The 20585-nt window shown below is 32.0% G+C and overlaps 1 protein-coding gene across 2 annotated transcripts in view; it reads right to left on the bottom strand.

Moving 5' to 3' along the window:
• Nucleotides 1–20585, bottom strand: part of DPP4 (dipeptidyl peptidase 4) — a 97592-nt gene that overhangs the window by 25954 nt on the left and 51053 nt on the right. For both annotated transcript variants that reach the window (XM_074303282.1, XM_074303283.1), the window contains 9 exons: nucleotides 17592–17727; nucleotides 16148–16192; nucleotides 11517–11624; nucleotides 11057–11124; nucleotides 10331–10384; nucleotides 9638–9759; nucleotides 6841–6888; nucleotides 6493–6591; nucleotides 3369–3438 (listed from right to left, as the gene is read on the bottom strand). In XM_074303282.1, coding sequence (XP_074159383.1) covers nucleotides 3369–3438; nucleotides 6493–6591; nucleotides 6841–6888; nucleotides 9638–9759; nucleotides 10331–10384; nucleotides 11057–11124; nucleotides 11517–11624; nucleotides 16148–16192; nucleotides 17592–17727 — 750 coding nt within the window. The remainder of the gene's footprint in view (nucleotides 1–3368; nucleotides 3439–6492; nucleotides 6592–6840; nucleotides 6889–9637; nucleotides 9760–10330; nucleotides 10385–11056; nucleotides 11125–11516; nucleotides 11625–16147; nucleotides 16193–17591; nucleotides 17728–20585) is intronic.

Below are 20585 nucleotides of genomic sequence, written 5' to 3'. Positions count from 1 at the left end.
AATATAATTAAAGTGAAAAACAACTTTAGGTTTCACCAAATATCGTTTGGGAAATGGGTGGAGTACACTGAAAAGGGGTGAACTTTTACACACAAAATCTAAAACAAAATCTCCACTCTGTCATTTGTTATTTTGAGGACAATCAATTTGCCAGCAAGTATTAATTAAACCACTATACATCAAGCACTGCAGAGAGTGATAGATAATTAAAAAAAAAAAAAAAAAAAAAAAGAAAAAGAAGAAAACAATCCCTAGGGATAAACAAAGTACTTATAATCTCTTATGAGAGTCAACATGTCCTATGCTTATAAAGCAAAAAAAAAACAAAACCAAAAAACCCCACCAATATATGAAGTAGTTAAATACAACATTGTTTGGGAGGACACTAACATTTGGAGGTCAGAAAAAGCTACATACAGAATATAGTGCCTTATTTTACACTAACAAATCTAATACAACTAAAATTAGAAGTGAAACATCTGGAGGAGAAAAAAAATCTTTGCAGCAAGTTTTTGTCATAAAAGTTTCATCTCTAAGATACCTAAGGAACTGATTCAAAGTTATATATGGGTAGAATTACTTACCAATTAATAAATGGTGAAATGATATGAACAGAGAATTCTCAAAGGAGGAAAGTGAAACTCCCTGCAGCTATATGAAAATGATTCCAAATACTAGCACTTAAATGCAAATTAAAGCAATTCTCTGAGATTTTCCTTCATAACCATTGGCAAAGTTGATAATAAAGGAAAATTATAAATGTTGCAAGTGTTGAAGAAAACAGGCACACTGATGCATAGCTGTGATAGTTATTAATAATTTTAAACACTCTGGAAAACAATTTGGAAATATGCCCCAAAAGTTACTAGCTATGCATGCTCCTTGATGCAGTCATATCATTATTAGGTTTACCCTCCAAAGAAATCAACAAAAGAAGTTCCTACAGGTACATAAATATTTATAGCAGAATTTTTTGATAAGAGGGCAAAGAACTGAAAACGAAGCCCAACAAATAGAAGATGGTAGAACAAATTACAATTTATGAATGTAATAGAATACAACTGTGCTGTAACAAAGAAAGAAGGAGTAGTCTGAGAGAAAGCTGGAAATGCAGTTCATAGTAGAGAAATTAGAGAAAGAGTAGAAAGCTATGGACTAATGTGTAAAAGGAAACAAGTTTTTTTAGACACAGAGACTAATATGGGAATTTATTTCATTTGATTATGTTTAATTATTTAAAGGATCTTGTTTTTGCTTTTTTTGTTTTTACAGGAGAGGGAGGGAGGGAAAATTGAGAATAAAATAAATGCTTGAAAAAAATATTTAACTTTTTAAAATGATACTTTTAGGGGTAGCTAGAAGCACAGGGGATAAAGAACTGGCCCTGGAATTAGGAGGACCTAAGTTCAAATCTAGTCCCAGATACTTGACAGTTACTAGCTAAGCAAGTCACTTAACTGCAATTGCCTCACTCCTTCCATTCCCCCCCCCCAAAGGTGCTTTTGCTGCATTTTAAAGAGAGTACTCTCTGAGGCAGAGAAAAAAGTGTGCAATCCAATGATGGAAGATGACCTGTGCAAAGACATGGAAATTGGTGTGTAAAGAGAAAAGACTGCGTAAAATAAAGAGAAAAGACTAATCTGATTGGATCACAGAATGCAAAAAAAAACAGAAACAAAAGAGTAATATTCAAGGTAATTAGCTTTGGGTTATAAAGTGTTTTAAAAGATTAAACAGAGGCATTTATAATTTATACCAGAGATAGTGGGAAGCCTCTAGAGTTGACTGAGGTAAGGAACACAGTAAGCAGGACACCTTGGCTGGAGAGGAGGGCCATAAGAGGGGAGAGGAGAAGAGGTGACAGTCTTGAGATAATGAGACCAATTAGGAGAATGCTGCATTATTGTAGGTGAGAGGTAACAAGGGGGATAGCTGTATGAGAAATGCTGCAAAGTGGGCAAGAGTTAGTGACTGAGTAGGTAGATTAAGGAATAAATCACATAATCTCTCTAGGCCTAAATGGGGGATTTAGATTATTAGATGATTCTTAAGATTCCTTCTACTTCTTGATTTATGACACAATTCATTCTTAATTGATTGTCTATTTATCTATTCTATATTTTCTACTGGAACACAAAAATGAAAAGCAACAAAGGTATCTATAGGCAATTCTGATGTTCATACTTTGCAAGGTAGGGTGCCCTAGAATAAAGGGCACTACATCAATAGTCTGAAAACCTGTGTTTCTTTTCTGTTTCTATCTTGCAAACTACTAGCTCTTTGGCCTTAGACCTTGACTTCTTTGGTTCTTCATTGACTCATATATACACTGAGGGTCTTGAACTAATGAACTTTAAATTTCCTTGCAGTCAAAGGTTTTCTTGAGCCAACTCAGACCAGCCTGTGAGCTAAATGGTAACTTTTCAATGTGAACATTTTACAAACCTTTGACTTACTATTCTGTTCACTGTATAGACCCAGGAAAAAGATGGAGGAATTGTGCCATATATATATATATTTTCATTATGTTTTTCCCTCCAGAGAGCTGGTGGTTAAACATTTATCAGCACACACCACTTCAAGCTCTAAACTTGTTTAGTTAAAAAGTATTGACAGCAATAAGAATTTAGGATGATAAAGGAATAGAATGAATAAATAAGGGTAAGAGTAACATAAATTTTAAATAACTAAATATAGTTATCACTCAGATGAAAAAGAAAAACTCACTAAGCTGAATTTAGAAATGTCTGGCCTGCTAATTTGTCCATACTATAACCTCTCAATATTCATATTTCTTAGGCAAAGGCGTTATTATTTCTCTAAATCATAAATGATTTTCTTATATCTCATCTTATCTCTTTCATTAAAGTTATTCTTCATAAATTAAGAAAACAATCTCAAGGGAAAAAATCATTAAAAGGTAATTACTGACAAAGATTTTAATGAGAAAAAAGGAACAGTCAAGAATATCACTCCCAAACAATAGTTATTAAAATTCTCTTCTAAAATTGGAAGTATAGGAAAACCAATGATTACATTGCTAGTAATCACAGAATGAGGTTTAAAAATGGTCATAAGTGATGCAGAAGATGCTGCTTCCTCTATGATGAAGATGCAAAATCAGATTATTTAAGGGAAGATATGAGAGAATATACCTAGAGTAGTATGTCTAAAAAATATCAGTACATCAGGAAAGCCTTCGCACTAGTTTGTGATTCCAAAACAGATAAATAAAAAAATCATAAAATTGCTCCCAACCACTTCTGAAAGCATTGGGGGGAAAATATTATTGTATTCCAGAAGAATCACTTAGTAATGCATGTGTATCAACACCCAACTACTCTTTAACCCTTTTGATTAATACTTACACATCTATTAGAAGAGGGTATTTCTTGGATTTATCAAAATGGGGAGGCAAAATCATCTGGTACCAAAGCTCTAAAGGGAAAAGACAGTGAATGAGTTTGAAAGGCTATGTAAAAACACTAGTATATACAAGTATGTATGTATGTATGTATGTTATAAGTTATAATCAAGTCCTGAAAGAAGACATGCTATAAAAGAATATAAACAGAAACTACTTAGATTTGATTTGAGTTTTTCAAGAGATCCAAAATTCTCTGTAAAATTAGTTTGAAAATATTTACATAATAAACTTTTCTATTGTACTAACACAATATAACATATAGTGCCTGACAATATTAAAGTGCCTCTTAGAATGTTTAAAGCTCTATTTTATTACGTCATTCTTTGGCATCCATGTATTTTGTTTATGGCGTATGCTCTGAATTTTTCCTCCAAAATGGTTTCTTTCCCCTTGAAATTTCCTGAAACTATTTCAATTATTCAGTTGGCCACAACTTAATTTTAAAATTCTGAATTTAATAACATTTTTGTAATTATGTTGCCATTTTAGAATTATGGAACCAAGTGAAGGAGGCTTAGAAAAGGAGTAATCTATTATTTATTTGCTGTATCATGTTGGTTTTGGACTCTCAATTTATTTATAAGGCATATTTTTAGTAACACTTGCTCCTAAATAAATTGATTTCTTTGCTCTGTATTCCAAAATGGAAATTTAGGCTAGAGTTCTTTTAAAGTGCATACAGAAAAGTTAAATGTATCTGGTGAGGTACAAGATTATTTCTAACTAAAATAGTTTTTAACTCATTTTCTTTATCTCTTCTACTTCTTGTTTTTACTTTTCTGGTAGTTATTTCAGTATGCAAGAGGAAGGACTGGTTTCTTTATGTACGAAGATAGACTCTCTCTGCTCTATACCTTACAGTGTGCTGGCACAGAAAGCTAAATTCTATTTTTTGTGTCTCTGAACTAAATGTGATGCTGAAGTGAATACTAAAAACTCAAGTTTCCATCATATGTATATACCACTGGACCATCATGTGAAGAACTATTCAATCAAAATGGATGATTACAGAGGTTTGTTAGTGATTCATACCATTTGACCTTTGATCTACTCCAATCAATACCAGATGACTAAACTTAAGCACTTCAGTTTTGAAAGCATATCATCTTTTCTAATTTTTTTTCCACTTCCCTTCCCCCTTTATGAGCAGTGGGAGAGGGGCAAGGGAGTGTCAATTATTCCATGAATAGATTTTAGATATTACTGCCACAGAGATCTAACAATCTCTTCCTGTACACCTCACTTCAGCTTGTTTTGAAAGCGCAAGTTTCTTGAAAAGCCTTTAGAGAAAGTGTAATCCTAACTTCCTAGGCTACTTTTTTAAAAATCCACCAAAAAGGGGGGGGGGGGAAGGGGAGAACCAAACCTTCAGATGAAAAGGAAAACCTTAACTTATATATCTTCTATTATTAGGATTCTGAAACTCTGCTTACTTCCAAAAATATTCAAGAGATGCTATACAAAATTAAAAATATGAAATGAAGCAATTAAAAATAAAAAAAAAAAACAAATTTTAAAAAGAAACTGATGTTACTAGACATTTGAGATAACTAATTACTGTAGTCATTAACAACTTAAAAGGATGATGTTGCTAGTCAAAAGTTGCTAGGAATTTCTAATCATTTTTTAGTTTGGGGAAAAATGAATGAAGATCATCAGAGATTTACCAATGGCTAAGGCCACTGACATAAGAATCTGAATGGATGTTAAGATCACAGTTATGAATGAAATAAGAGTTATGAATGGAATGTCCCATTTCATTCACAATGGGACTATCCAACACAGAAATATGTACTTCTAAAATGTGATCCAACTGTTTCATGACATATTTGGGGGAGAAATGGCAGATTTTTACAGCCCCTACAAACCATGGGTAAGAAATTTTTATCAAAGATGATGTAGATGGTTCTGATGTTGATTTTATCTGATATTATACTGATTAATGTTGCAGCAGTTCAAAGAAAAAAGTTGGGTTTCTAAAACATTCAAAATAAAAGCAATTTAAGTATTGAAAACAATTGCAAATCAGTTAACCAATATTTTTTAAAAACAGGATATAATAGGTGATGATACTATGAAGTTCACAATTCAAGTAAACAGCATCTCACCCTAAAGAATCCTAAGATATAGGAAAGCTATGCATATAGACAGTAATTAAGGCATTGATGCAACAGGGCTCAAACCAAAGTCTTTTATGATTTTTATGACCTTATGACTTTGAATTTGTCAATAAATAAAATTAATTTTAGGGGGGAATTTTAGAAATTCAACCTCTTTTAATAATAAGAAACTATTTATTAAGCATTTGCTACCTTCTAGGAATAATGCAAAGACTAAGTTCTAAAACTAAACTATCCAATGTAATTAACTAAATAATGACAGACAATTGTGAATGTTCAATCACATTTGACTTCAGGACCCCATTTGGGATTTTCATGGCAAAGACACTGGAATGGTTTTTCCACTTCCTTCTCCAAACCAAAACTTTTTAGGCCACAAACTCTCCTAATACTTGTTATCTCCCTGTATTAGAATGTAAAGTCCTTTGGGGATATAAACAATTCCACTTTTGTATTTGTATCCCCAACAGCTAACACGATGCCTGTACTTCATAAATGTTTTTTTCATTCATATTCATTAATTCATTATAAGAATATCTTTTAAACCAAATATTTAAGGGATCCTAATCAAAGATATGGCAGGAAACAAAAGCTTTTGAAAATCTGAAAAACGGAATTTCAATATACATGCAGTAAGTATGGTAAAGCAATGCTTTTTTCCCTCAAGTTCAGTTTTTCATTAAAAATAACATTATATGACTAATATGGAAATGTTTTACATGATAGCTTGCTGTTTGGGAGAAGGGGGGTTGGGAGTGATAGAATTTAGCACTTAAAACTGAAAGAGAATTTTAAAAATGGTTTTAACATATAATAGGAGGAAAATAAAATATTACACATACATATATGTGTACATATATAATTTTTTTAAAAAGAATAACATTGTATGGATATGCCTGAAAATGTTCTGGAATAACATATACATGTAGATCTTAGGTAACTTACTTGTTTTATTTATCATAAGGAAGTCAATTTTTTTAAGGGGCATCTGGATTTCCTTCAGCATATTTTCCAATTCTGTGTTGTTTTCCTGCACTTCAAGTACTAAGCAAGAGAATAAAAAAAAAAAATGTAATTTATTTCAGTCTGAGTCATTTTTATTATGCAATACATTCAAATAGAAAAATATGACTCATTGATATATAATCCATAAATACATCAGATTCTAAACACTTTCTAGAGTTCTTTGTTAAGGGCCTTAAAACTAAACAAAATAATGCTGATAAGGATCATATACACCATTAATATACAAACACACCAGCAAAGCAAGGAAGGATAAGAGCTTCAAGATACCTGAAAAATCATGGCTGCTGTGCAGAGTATTAAAGGGGAAGCCAGGGCCTGTTAATACAACAAAAGAAAAGATAAGGTTAGATGAATATTTTTTTTTTAGAGGAAAGAGGCATTGGGCTGATGGGAGAGGAAAGGAAGATTATATCAACTGCTTTTCAAAGATGCTTTCAAATGGCTTCAACTTTCTCAAACTGTTATAATTTACATTTCTTTTCTCCTTCATAAAACCTATTCTAATAATGATATGGGGCATAGTACACATCATTTCTCTCATTTGACTATTGATTTCCTTATTAACAAAATGAGAGTAGAAAAGATGGAGTTAAAGTCCTACCTAGCTCTGACATTTCCTAGAGGAACATTCTTTCTTATCCATTTTGAGCCCCCACCATCTGGAGGAATTGTACTCTGCTCTGTCTCAATAACAATGATGAATTGTCAATTAGCCAGCCTGACCATTTTTCCTAATTTCTCTTAAAGTCAGTTATACATTTAGTGTGTATACACATACACACACACACACACACACACACACACAACACACATATGACAATTGGTGCTGATGAATCTCTGGTAGTGATTTCTTAAAAAATTTTTCCGAGAACTTTTTAAAATTTGTGAACATTAAATTTCGAGAAAAGACAGAGAGTATTAGAGAGTATTAGAGATTTAAAAGTGAAAGTCCTTAGGAACCATGAGTGTAACCTTATTGTTTTAAAGATGAAGTACAGAGACTCTGAAGACCAATGAGGTTGTTAAATGATTTGCCCAATGTCACATAGTCAATAAATGCCTGAAGCATGATAGAAGCTAGGTCTTTTTGTCTTTAAGTCCAATGCCCCATCCACTATGCCCTATAAACACTAGACACACACTAAATAAATGACAAACAAACCTATGCAGCTGAACTAGACCTGTGATTTCACTCTTATAGGTTGGAATACCTTATGAGGAAATTTCCTATCTTGAGGCAGAAAATACATGATCTGTAAGTTAAACCTTAGAAAACTGAAGAGTTACTGTACAGGTACTGAAAGACTAAAAGACTTATACAGGATCCCCCAGTCAATAGATGACAGTGAGAGAATCTAAATCCAAATCTTGCTGATTCTGAAGCTGCATGCTATATCCACTTAACTTCATTTAAATACATGTACACACATATGTTCCTTTATATCATTATATGTATATATACATGTATATGTATATATATACATATAGGTACTTGTGATAGTGGTGATGATGATAGCTAACACTTACAAAGTGTCTACTAAGTGCTAGTATTGTGCTAAGAGATTTACCAAAATTATATCATTGAACTCTGAGAGATAGATGATATTTTTATCTCCATTTTACAGATGAGAAAACTGAGTCAGGCAAACAGGTTTGGTGACCTGTACAGGTTCACACAGCTATTCACATATTTATATGTATGTATGTATGTATCCACTGATCCGATCGAAGCTTCTACCAGACAGAGACTATTCCATGAAGGGCTTTGTATCGCCATCACCTGGCACAATGCCTAACATGTAGATAGCATTTAATAAATGCCACAACATTAGACAAAGATAGGCAAAAAATAGAAAGAAAAAAAGGGGTGGGAAATTATTGTAGCTTATATGTATATGTGTTTTTAACTTTCATTTTTGAACTCTAAATTAAGGAAATATGCAGCTTGAAAAATAGCCAATCTTATATCTACTTTGGCAGATACAATCTCTCAAGTATCCTAATTGCTTCAGTTACTATTTATCTAATTTTTAAAGTACTTACATTTATTTAACAAATTGGTAAGAACCTTTCAGAAATATGAAAAAAAGTGACTGGTTTGGAGATTTTTATTTAGTGACTACTTGGGATTTTTATTTTTTATTATGAATTTAAGAAGGAAAATGATTGTATAATAAACCATGATTGTTTCTATGACTGTATAAGATTGCCTCCCTCATAGTAAAAATGATCATATAAGAAATGTGCAGTCTTTTTTAAAAGTACACATTTCACTGACTAAAGTAGCAAAATTTCTCTACTTGCAAATGAGGCAGAATATTTTTTGGAGCATAAATTTCATGATATTGGTCAGTCTTCTCAAAAGAATACCTAAATCCAAACTAAATACTGATGCCCTCCATAGCAGCACTTTCTCATCTATGTGCATTAACAGTGTCAAGGAGGCTTTAGACTATAAATTCCCAAAAGAGAATTTCAATAGCAGAAATGTCTTAACATCAGCACTGGGTGAATAATCATCTTCCACAAGGATGAAAAATGATGGTGAGTTGATCATTAGCACTACCATCAAAAAATATTTATTAAAGACCGACCTATGAACTATTAATAGCAGGACTTTACTCACTGAAAATTAATCAGATCTGAACCTTACAAATAAAGAGCTTATAAACTAAAATACACTTAATACCAAAAGAAAAACAATTAAACCAAGAAAGGGAAATGATCTTTACCTGTATGTATATATTGATAGTTTAATATTTAAAAAAACAGAATGTGAACAAGAATTTTTAAATCTTAGTAATATTATTTAAAAGGAACCTTAGAAAACATCTAATCTTTTCTTCTCATTCTTAAGACTGGGAAACTGAAACCTTAGAGAAGTGATGCTTGTCCAGGGTCACAAAGATAATAAGAGTAGCATGACTGAGATTTTAATTCAAGCTCTTTGACCACAAATTCCACTATAATCTACTAATGTGACTCAGTTACTAATTAAGTGGAAAGAGGCATCTCAGATTGCTTTGCTGCAAAGTAAACATGGTCAAATTTAGTTCAAACTCACCTGAACATTTTAGTTGATAATAATTTGCTTTCTGGCTAAATGACACTGAAGCATACTGACACCTTTCTGAATCAAATTCACAGGTAATGCATGTCACACTTTTAGATGAATCAAGTTTAATTCTGTAAGAGTAAATAGTCAATTGTTAATGCTTGGATTATTGAATAATCAGAGAGGGTCCCATTTCCATCCAAAATTTATCAGTATCCTAAAGTCAGGCACATTCAATTATTTCCTAAAAATAAACTTTTAAAATCTCCCCAAACATGTTTTGTAGAAATACACCAAAATCTGTTCTTAAATGACCCAGTTTTGATATCTGATGCTATGTAGTTCCCATGGACATGAAGAACATATACTGAAACACATTTCCTTCCTCTAAGTAAAAACATGATAGATTATATGTGTGAAATAGAACTGTGATGTTTTCAGACATTGTTAGTATGTCATTTTGTGTTCTCTTAATTGTACTTTATTACAAAAGAGGATGTGAGGAGGTGTGAAAACTCAGTTATGGGGATGATGTATAAATAAAGAAAACTTCCAGTAGTTTTTAAAGTAATCAATAAAAAAGAGTGGTATATCAATGGATAACTGCAATTTAGTACATACCAAGTTGAACAAGAATAACAGCCAAAAAAATCTGAAAAACTAAAAATACTCAGATTAAAAAGCCTGATGAACTCTTCTTACCTATAAAGGTTTCTTCCTCCTGGCATTCCCTTGTATTCATTACTGATGTAGTATCTGAAGATAAAAAAGTTGTTGTTTTTCAAATGATTCAATATATGGTAAGTAGAAATGGATATACTATGTGGCTTTTTCAAACATTCAATGACAAAATGTATGAATCCCCTGTTCCCTATGTTATATTCAACTAAAGGGATAGCAACATTAGAGTAGAATAGGTAAGACACAAGAGGTAGAATTGGATAGTGGCATAGTATCAAGTCTTCTAAATATATATATGCCTATTTCTAAGTAAAGATTAAAGCATCTTTGGATGTTGGAAGCATCACTGAAGTTGAAAGGTTGCTTATTAGCCATCTAGTTCAACCATATAGTTTAACAGTTGAAGCAGTTAGGTAGTGCTGTAAATAGAGCTCTAGACTTGGGAGTTTTTCTGATTTTAAATCCTTCCTCGGCTGCTAACTACTTAGCAAAAGAGGTATTATTAACTTCTCTGTATTTCAGATTCTTCATCTATTAAATAAGAAAGGTGGATTTGATGGCTTTCTACATCCCTCCTGACTCTAAATCTTTGATCCAGAAACTGTCTGCCCACAGTCTTAGAGAAGGTAAGTGACAGAAGTAGAATTTGAAGTCCTCTACTACAAATGCAATACTTTTTCTATTATTTCCTGAACTACATTAACCCAATATTAAGTTCTATACTTATATTATTAATGGCATACTTACAGATATTCATTGGTAAGAGCTTCTATCTGAATTACTTCCCATTGTCCTTCTGTAATAAATGTTTTTTCCTGAAGAGGGGTTTAAATAGCCATTAATTAGAGGATGTATACTAATTAAAGTTGAGGATTGAATCAATTATGTGGGCAATTCAAGTAACTATACCCCATGTCCCTACTGAAGAAAAACAGATCTATCGTATTTGTATGTTTCTTCCTGAAGAGGGGTTTTTAAAGCCTTTAATTAGAGGATGCATACTAATTAAAATTGAAGATTGAATCAATTATATGGGCAATTCAAAGTAACTGTATCTTACGTCCCTACTGAAGAAAAACAAATCTCTTATCTGTATGCATTCATCAAATTTATCATGTGATCATACAACTATCAATTGCCTTTTTGCCCCAGATGATATTTTGGCCCCAAGAAATACAAGTCAGAAACATTAGTAAAGAATACTCACATTTGTGTCAACATTAAAATGACAAATATGTTTATAACCATCCTTATTGCTGACAATCTTGTAGAAGTTATTACCATCTGATGTAAAGTGAGGCTCTGAGGGTCTAAACTACAAAATAAATAAATAAATAAATAAATAAATAAATAAATAAATAAATAAATAAATGAAATAAATAAATAAATAAAGTTGAAAAATACATTCTTGGGCTAATCACTTCATCTCAGTTTTGTTTTGTTTTGGTTTTTTTTTTTGTTGTTGTTGTTGTTTTTGGCTAGAAAATAAATGGACCAAACTAGATGATCTAAGAGGTCTTTTTAAGTTTAAAACCTATGACTGATTCTAAATCTGCACCAGTACCTATTTAGTAAAGGTAAATGTTTACTAAATACAATGTTTACTAATAAATACTTACATAAATGCCAAAGGAAAATCAAAAGACCTATTTTTCCTTCACAAAGATAATTCTATCAATGCTGACCTTAAGTAGACAAAAACATGTTCATTTTTTGTTTTCATGAAGAACTGCCTGATTGTCACCACCGTGTATCTTACAATTGTGGCTAAAACACTCTTTCTATTCTTTTAATTAAAGAAGGTCGAATCTTCAGGTTGGTGATGTTTTGATATGGGAGCCTTCTGGCAGAATAAGAAGTGAGAGAGGAGACTGAGCGGACAGTTTTCTTATCATTCTAAGCACTGTTTTCTTAATGAAAAAGCAAAATGTGAATTCTTCGATCTTGCTTTGGATCAAATACAGTGAGGCATAGGGTGCTGTGCATTGCAAATTCAAAAATTTAAAGTATATACATTCTTATGTCTGCCATTTCCACGTTAAGGTCTTTTCGTTTTCTAACTATATTTAATAATAGAAATCACAGTTCTATAGAAGGAAAATTCCCATATTCCTACAACAAAAACTGGGAAGTAGAATAGCACATTAATTAAATTGAAACAGGCCTCCCATCAAGCTAAGAAAGAAAATGTCATCTTTAAGACTTTGATTTCCATGAAGCATTTGACAGCAGGTAGGAGATGACCTACTTTTTTAAATTGATGATTTATTTCATCTTTGATGTTTCATCTTGCAATTCTCCCAATATGAGGGAAAGAAGAAAAATTATTTCCTCTTCTACTGAATGATTCAAAGTGAATTCATTTCTAGAGCAAGCTGGAATGTGCAGTACACTCGGTGTTCTCATTATGGAACTCTGAAACACATTCCCCTCTCTAGACCTGTGTTCACAGCCTTATCTTTTTAATACATTTCCCTGTTTCCCCTGGATGGAGTTGTGCCTAGTAGAAATGTGTGAAAAGTGGCATCTGTCTGGTTAAATACAGAGAGGAAAAAACATATTTTTTTCAAGGAGTCGTGAGGAAGTGTAGCATGTCTCTTGCCATGGAGGAAACCACTTTTTATGTTGGCAAACCTCTCCCCTCTGTCCAATCAGTGCCTGGAGGAATTTTAAATGCTGTAGGTTTCATAGAGGCCAATTCCCCCAAGAGAGCGAGTCAGGATTTCCCCAAATTAGGAGTGGCACACCCTTTTGAATAAAAAAAATGTGAATCCATCCAGATAACATTTTTTTTCTTATAACTGACATAAGTAAATGATTGCAAGAAAGAAAAAAAAAAAAAACACATGAAGTAATTTGTTTACCATGTAAAACAGTATGGTGGATCTTTCTTTCTGCTCCATAACTGTCACAATGCAGTTCTTTTGCGAGAACTTGTATAATGCAATAAGATAAATGTAAGGGGGAAAATCTATGTGCTTTCCTAGAATGTATCTAAGTGCTTAGAGTAAAATGTGAAACCAATAGAGAACATTATTTGTTTCAAACTTATTCTTATATGAACCAGTAGGTGTTGTGGGGAGTGAGTAAATGTGATACTACTTTCTATTGGTCAGAATCAGACTTTCTTGAATATTTGACCTTCAGTAGGGACAGAAGATGGGTGAATGTTCTGTCACTGAAACATCTAACTTGAAATGAGTTGCCAACTCTTTAAATCTAAGAATTCCTTCTGTTCTGCCTTCTTTATCACTGATGGGATTACTAGACTGGAAGAAGTTAATGTTTTGATGTAGTATGCCTGCATTTCAGCAAGACATTTCATATTTATAAGCTATTAAGAAATGCTAATGGACAAGACAGAGAAATATGGGCTGAAGGAGAATACAGGTCGGTCTTGAATTGGCTGAAAAACTGGACCCAAAGAAGAGTGACTAATGGATCAATTTCAAAATGGGGAACAGTCTCCAGGAAGATGTACTTAGTCTTACGGAATATTCTCATCAATGATTTAGATGAAAACACAGATGGCATGTTTATAAGAAGTGAAACTGACACAAAGCTAGGAGAATAATGGTCATTCATTTTAAATAATTGACCAGTGGTCTAAAAAGTTCTTGATAGGTTAAAACAAAGGACTCAATCTAAAACAACTGAATTTTCATAGAAATAAATGAAAATGCCTACATTTATGTAAGAAAAAACCCAACCATAAAAGTGTACAATATAGAAAATATCTTAAAATTTTAGTGAACATCAAAGATAGTAAGTCAACAATGTGATGTAAAAACAAAAACAGGGAACAAAAATACCCATGCTATTTCGAAGGCTATAGAGAGCCTTATATAGGAGCAAAGTATCCAGAATAAGGGAAATGATGTTCCAGATCTACTTTGTCTTGATCAGATCACTTGGAATAAAGGATGACACTTAGCTTTTAAACATGAGTGACTAGAAAGAGATTCTGTAATTCTGTTATTTTTGGTCCCACATGTTTTATTTGCTAACCTTTCTAACAATCTTATTTTACCCCCATGTGCTTCCCTCTTCCTTTTTAAAATTTAGCATATTAAATACTATCCCTAAAATTCATCTGTATTCATTATACCTTCAGATTTCAGAAATTATATATATATATATATATATATATATATATATATATGTATGTATATATGAGTGAGAAATATAGGGGAATCCTAATTTTTCTTCCCTACAATTCACTTCTTTGGATCATATGAAACCTTCTTTTGTCATGAAGACTTCAGCAATTTTCTTTCTAATCCTCTTCCCTGCCCCATAAGGCTGAGAAAAGAGTTGCCATACTCCTTGCTCACAAGGATGTTACTTTCTCCAACATTCTTCAAGGCTTTTGTGTAAGGTCATCCCACTCTCTCCCAATCCTTATGTCTGATACTGACACTCTCTCATTTACCTTTTGGACTTTGGCACTTAAGTTTATAATATTGCTCTCATCACACTTTCTCCTATCATTATCCTGAGTTATTCCAATAGTTGGGTTGCTAATTCTTCTAATATTCACTTTTTGAATATAATCTACTACTTTATCCATTCTACTTTTAGCCATTAACTACAGTGGTCACACTTTAAAATATCACTCCAAACCTTTCAACTTCAAAATACAGACCTGTGAAAATCTGGCCCAGAGACTTACTTCCAAAATATCTGAAATTCTCTATCTGAACAAAGTATTCTGAACTTCTGTCTCCCTAACTCTTCTCACATGAAGTTTGATCTCTACATTATTATCCTCTCAAACTATCAACCTTGTTCTGGTATCTCTACCCACTTTCAATCTTTTACTCAAATATGTCAGCAATGCTCTCCTTATCCACTCTCAAATTCCCTTGACCTCTTTGCATTCCAACATTAATAAAATATTAATCCTTAACTTTGGATAACTGCAAAGAACCTCTTAAGTTACTAATCTGAATTTTTAATCACCAGAACTCAGACCTTCAGACACTTTTCTTTTAATCTCAATTTTTTCAACTGCCAAATTCTGCTTCTGTCTCCCCAATCATCCTATTACAATAATTCTTGTTCAGACTCTCTGAACAATTTGTTGCAAAAGCTCCTAAATTGTTCTTTCTAATACCATATGTATCTTTTTCAATACATCATATCACTAGTAGTAATTTTCCTAATATATCACTCTTATCATGCTTTCAAAAATAATTTTCATGGTTCTCTCTCATCACTCAAATAAAATATGAAAATACACTTCTCATATTAAAAATCACACCATAGCACTAAAATGCCTTTTAAGACCTATCTCAATTTACCATATTCATATATTTTACATTATGGTAAAGTGACACTATGCTCCACCTCCTTTCTCATCCTATCCTTTCCTGCCTCTACATATTACTCATTCTATCTTCTATATGTTGAATGGCGTCTTCATTTCCATCCCTATCTGCAGAAATCCCCTTCTTATTTCAAATGTCCAATTTAAATGTCATTCTTTTAAACTTCCCCAGATTCATTTCCCCATAGTCCTAAGAGTTATCTCTTTTTGGTCAAATTACTCATTGTACTTTGCCCACGCCTCTTCTTGAAACATATTATATACTCTCCCTTATTATTATGTTTATGTGGGTACATGTCTTTGCCTAATCTCTCTCCCATCTTCTGTTATTAACACTAGAAAGTAGTCAGTCATCTTTATCTCCATAACACCTAGCAAAAATCTTATCCATAGCAAATATTTAACAAAAATTTCTTGAATTTGAAGTCTGCTTTCAAATGCCTAAAAATGAAGTAATTTTAAATATCTAATCAATATGTTTATGAATACCCAACATTTTAAATACTTACTCTTCCAACCCAACCAGTAGAACTCATTTCAATCTTCTGTCGATTCTGGGGAGGAAAATAGAAAAGAAGATGTTTTTAAGACAACTAAGCAAGCCTATAATATGACTTATATGGAAATATGTTTTGAACAATTGTACATGTTTAGCCTATATTATATTACTTTACTGTCTTCAAGGAGGAGAAAAAGGAAGAAGGGGAAAAATTTGGAATTTTCAATTTTAAAAACTGAATATTAAAAATTATTTTTACAAGTAATTGGGAAAAGAAAATACTATTCACCAAAAAAGAAAGAAAGAAAAGAAAAAGAAATCTGAATGTTATTTTGTGGTTAATATTCAGCTTCAATTTCTCTGAGACGAACAAGAATAAAAAGGCAAGAAAAAACTGAAAACTATCTCCATTTTTTATTGTTTATGCCAAGAGTTTCTGAATATTATTTATAGATGAAGGGTAGTCTACTAAAAGGGCCAAATCCAAATGGAGTGCCTACTGAGCTAAGAATATTTTTTTTACATTTTTAAATACAAAGAAACTTTTTTTAAAATGTAAAGGCTCATTTTAGCTCTTTGATGTATAAAAATAGGCATGAAGTGGGACATAATGTCTATATTTTTCATCTTGACTAAGATAACTACATAAGATATCTATATTTTTGTAATGAGGGATTACTTTGCTCATTACTGAATCCATAAGTGAAAATGGAGGTGTTTCCAATGAATTCTTGACAATGGGAAATGAGAATAATATGAGAGCAGATTTTAATCATATTCACTTTCCTCCTGTCCAATGAAATTTAAAGCATAGCAGAATAAAATCATAGTTCCTCATAATCTCTTCCCATCAGTACTGCCCATGGGCCATCCTGAGGGAGAGCATGGCTGAACAATCAACCTGGCCTTGGACATCTTTGAGGATCATGGGACGAAACTAAATAATTGGGGACTATGATATAGAATTTATGTAGGATTACAACTATTACTAATAATTCTATAACGTGTAGCCTAACAGTTACTGGCTTTATGCAACTCCTAATGAACTTTTTTATTTAAAAATATTTAAAGCTGTTCATTAATCTAAGACTCCTAGATCTTTTTCTGAATAGTTAATCTTGATTTCATTTTTCTTTTTAAAACACCACTTTCTATTTATAGTTATTTACTTCCTTTGTTTTTTATCTTTATTTTTGAACTCTAAGGTTCTGTCCTTATTGGATATTAATCACCTCTCCCAACTGTAGTCTTCATGAATTCAAGTAAATGAATTAAAAAAAATTGAAAACTATTAAGTTTCAGGAAATATAAAAATAAAAGTAATTCATCCACTGTCCTATCACATTTTTTTAAGTACACCTTCAAAATGGTTTGCTGATTTATGGCTCCCAGTATACTCTACTTTATTTGTCATTCAAATTTCATTTTCCAGAAGCATCTTTATTCTATCTTACCACTGAACAGTTCCATCTTCCAAGATCTTCTTCAAAATCACAAATATCCATAACTGAATAATTCTGAATCCTTCTGAGCCATTGAAGAGAAATCCTTTTATTATTCACCCATGTCACATCACACAAGTAATGATCACTAGAGACAATAAAAAATAAAGTTTAGTTCTTTATAAGTTTTTAGGCCATCAAACACTTTACTTTGTACTGAAATGAAAGTAATGAACCATACTATGATTTTATTTGCTTGTCAAAATCACTTAGTTCCATAAAATGTCCCTTTTCCCAAAGCTTAAAATGTACTTAATTTTGAATGATGAGAGAAAGCTCTAGAAACTAAACTATTATCTGAGGGGAAAAGACACAACTAACATAACTAAAAAGACTAAAAATCCTTATCTACAACATAGTCTTTCTTTGGTAATAAGTTGTGGAGTAAAGGGTGACATTTTCCATTTCTTCCTTGCTGTCTTGAGAGTGTATTTGTTGATCACTTACATAGGCTGAGGTGTATATAGCCAGTTCAAAATGGTTTTTTGTGTGTGTATTCTACAGATCAGAGATACTTGCAGATGATATTTTCTCAAATAAGTTTCCAAAATGAAAAAAATAAAATAAAGTATCTGCAAATGCTAAAGAACAAAGAGACACCAAAAAAAGTTGTTCACCAAGTCAAAACCTGAACTATTGAACTACCATACACTAAACTTAAATTAAATAGTACAAAGATTTGAAAATCTTTTGAAATTTGAAATTTGAAAACACATACTCCTTCTTAAATTATCCCAAAACAAAATGGAATTTTTCAAACAATCTAAAGCAAAATATATCAAATAGTAAAGTCTACTTCTTAGAAATAGACTAGACCTAGGATTTCATTTGTATAAATAAGGTAGTCATGGATAGTTGCCCAAAACATTAAGATGTTAAGTACCATGTACAACCAGGACCTGTCAGAGACAACTTAAACCACAACCAGAAGTCAAATGAAATTCCTAGCTTTAAAGTTGCCTAGGGCAGTGGTAAAACTCAAGTAGAAATAACTCTCATTAAACCATGTATAAGGAACCCTGCATATTGAATTACATTATTGTATTATATATATTATTATTGTATAATATTATATAATATATTATGTACATTGTATATATTAATATATTACATATTAATAATATGTATGTTATACAATATACATGGTATATATATATTGTATTATAATTTAATATTATTTATATTTTATTTCATTGAATAATTGCAAAACGATTTTAATTTGGTTCAGCCCACAATCAAGTGTTGTGGGCCATATATCTAATATCTCTATACTAAGACACACTTTCACATTTATATAATTTAACACTTGTATGATCCAAACCGGGCATAACTGCCAGATTAATATTCCCAAAATGCATAAAATATTATTTTTATACTCAAAATCTTTAAAACCAACATAATGTGGAAAATATAAGGTTATTAATATAAGGTTATTATGTTCCAAGTTAAATGTCATGACCTAAGCTATTTCTCAGTTGGACTTATTCTCTCTTTCTGAGTGATAACAATTCAATATCCACAAATATTTATGAAATAATTACTGTAGTATGTGTAACACACTCTACTACATAATGAATAGGATGCAGACAGATAAGATGTGGTCATTATTCTCAAGGAATTCTTCATGTAACTGGAAAAATAAGAAAGAGAAACAAAGAGAATCCAAACTAGCTTATAGTAAATGAATAAGAGAGGTATAAAAATATATAAGGAAAGTTCTAGGGTAGGATGTAACACTTTAAGCTAACAACTATGGAGAAAACTGCATGAAACAGTAAAACGTGTATTGGTTCTGGAATCAGATTTCCTGGGTTCAAATTTCACTTGTTATTGCTTGTATGTAACCTGCAATTCATTTAACTTGAGTAGATGGCATCTGGAGAGGCCCTTTTAGAAGCAGCACTAAAAGTTAATACTTAAGCTAGAAAAGATTGCTGCAAATAGAGAAAATTAACGCTTATACAATGCTTTATTATATACAAAGTTGTCATTATTTTATTTGAGCGGCTTATCTTATACTGCCAATCAAATACTTAAAATATATTGGCTTATATTATATACATTTCTGCCCAGATCAGATTTCTTATTTGCTAAATCTAATTATCTTTTCTTAGTCTTCAATCTTTTTGAACCTTGGGTTGCTGTAAACGTTGTCAACCATGCTCCCTCAAGCATGGCTGTTCCCCCCAACTCTCTGCCCCAGATCCTCTTTTTTTGTTTCTAAATATCATTTTCCTTTATGCTATCACTAGCTCCAATGAATTTGAATTATTATCATCAAAAAGCTAACCCTGAAATCTATATATGCAGCAATAATTTCTCTCCTGAAGTCTAGTCTCACATTCCATAATATGTGACAGATTGAGGCATATCTCAAACCCAACAGGTTCAAAATGGAATTCATTATCTGTCATCCTAAATTGCACCTTTTTCTAAAATTACCTACTTCTGTTAAGCATATCACCACTATTCTGATCATCTATTTTCACAAACCTGAAATCATCCTTGAATCCTCCCTTACCTAAAACATTCAATCAAGTGACAAGTTTTCTCAATTCAGTCTCTACAATACTTTTCCTGTCCATTTCCTCTTTAACAGCTACTTGTAACAACTCAACACAGACTATTTCAATAGACCAGTAATTGATATTTTTGTTTCCATCCCCTCCTTCCTCTAAAACATTCTATACAGAGCTGCTAAAACCATCTTCCTAAAACATAGCTCTAATAAAATAAATCAGCAATAGTCCCTATTGTCTCTATGACTCAGCTTAGAATTTGACAACTTCCACAATTTGGTTTCAACTTAGCTTTCTATATATTCTAAATTACTCTTCTTTCATAACTTTACCTTTTAGACAAACTGGTCTGCTTTTTGCTCCCTACTGCCCCTTCTGTGTTTTTGCATTCAACTCAATAAACACCTGACATTTGCAAGACATCAAA

The sequence above is a fragment of the Sminthopsis crassicaudata genome, chromosome 3 (genome assembly GCF_048593235.1).
Source record: "Sminthopsis crassicaudata isolate SCR6 chromosome 3, ASM4859323v1, whole genome shotgun sequence".
Taxonomy (NCBI): domain Eukaryota; kingdom Metazoa; phylum Chordata; class Mammalia; order Dasyuromorphia; family Dasyuridae; genus Sminthopsis; species Sminthopsis crassicaudata.
The sequence above is the reverse complement of the archived record's forward strand: the minus strand, read 5'-3'. Positions and strand labels throughout refer to the sequence as shown.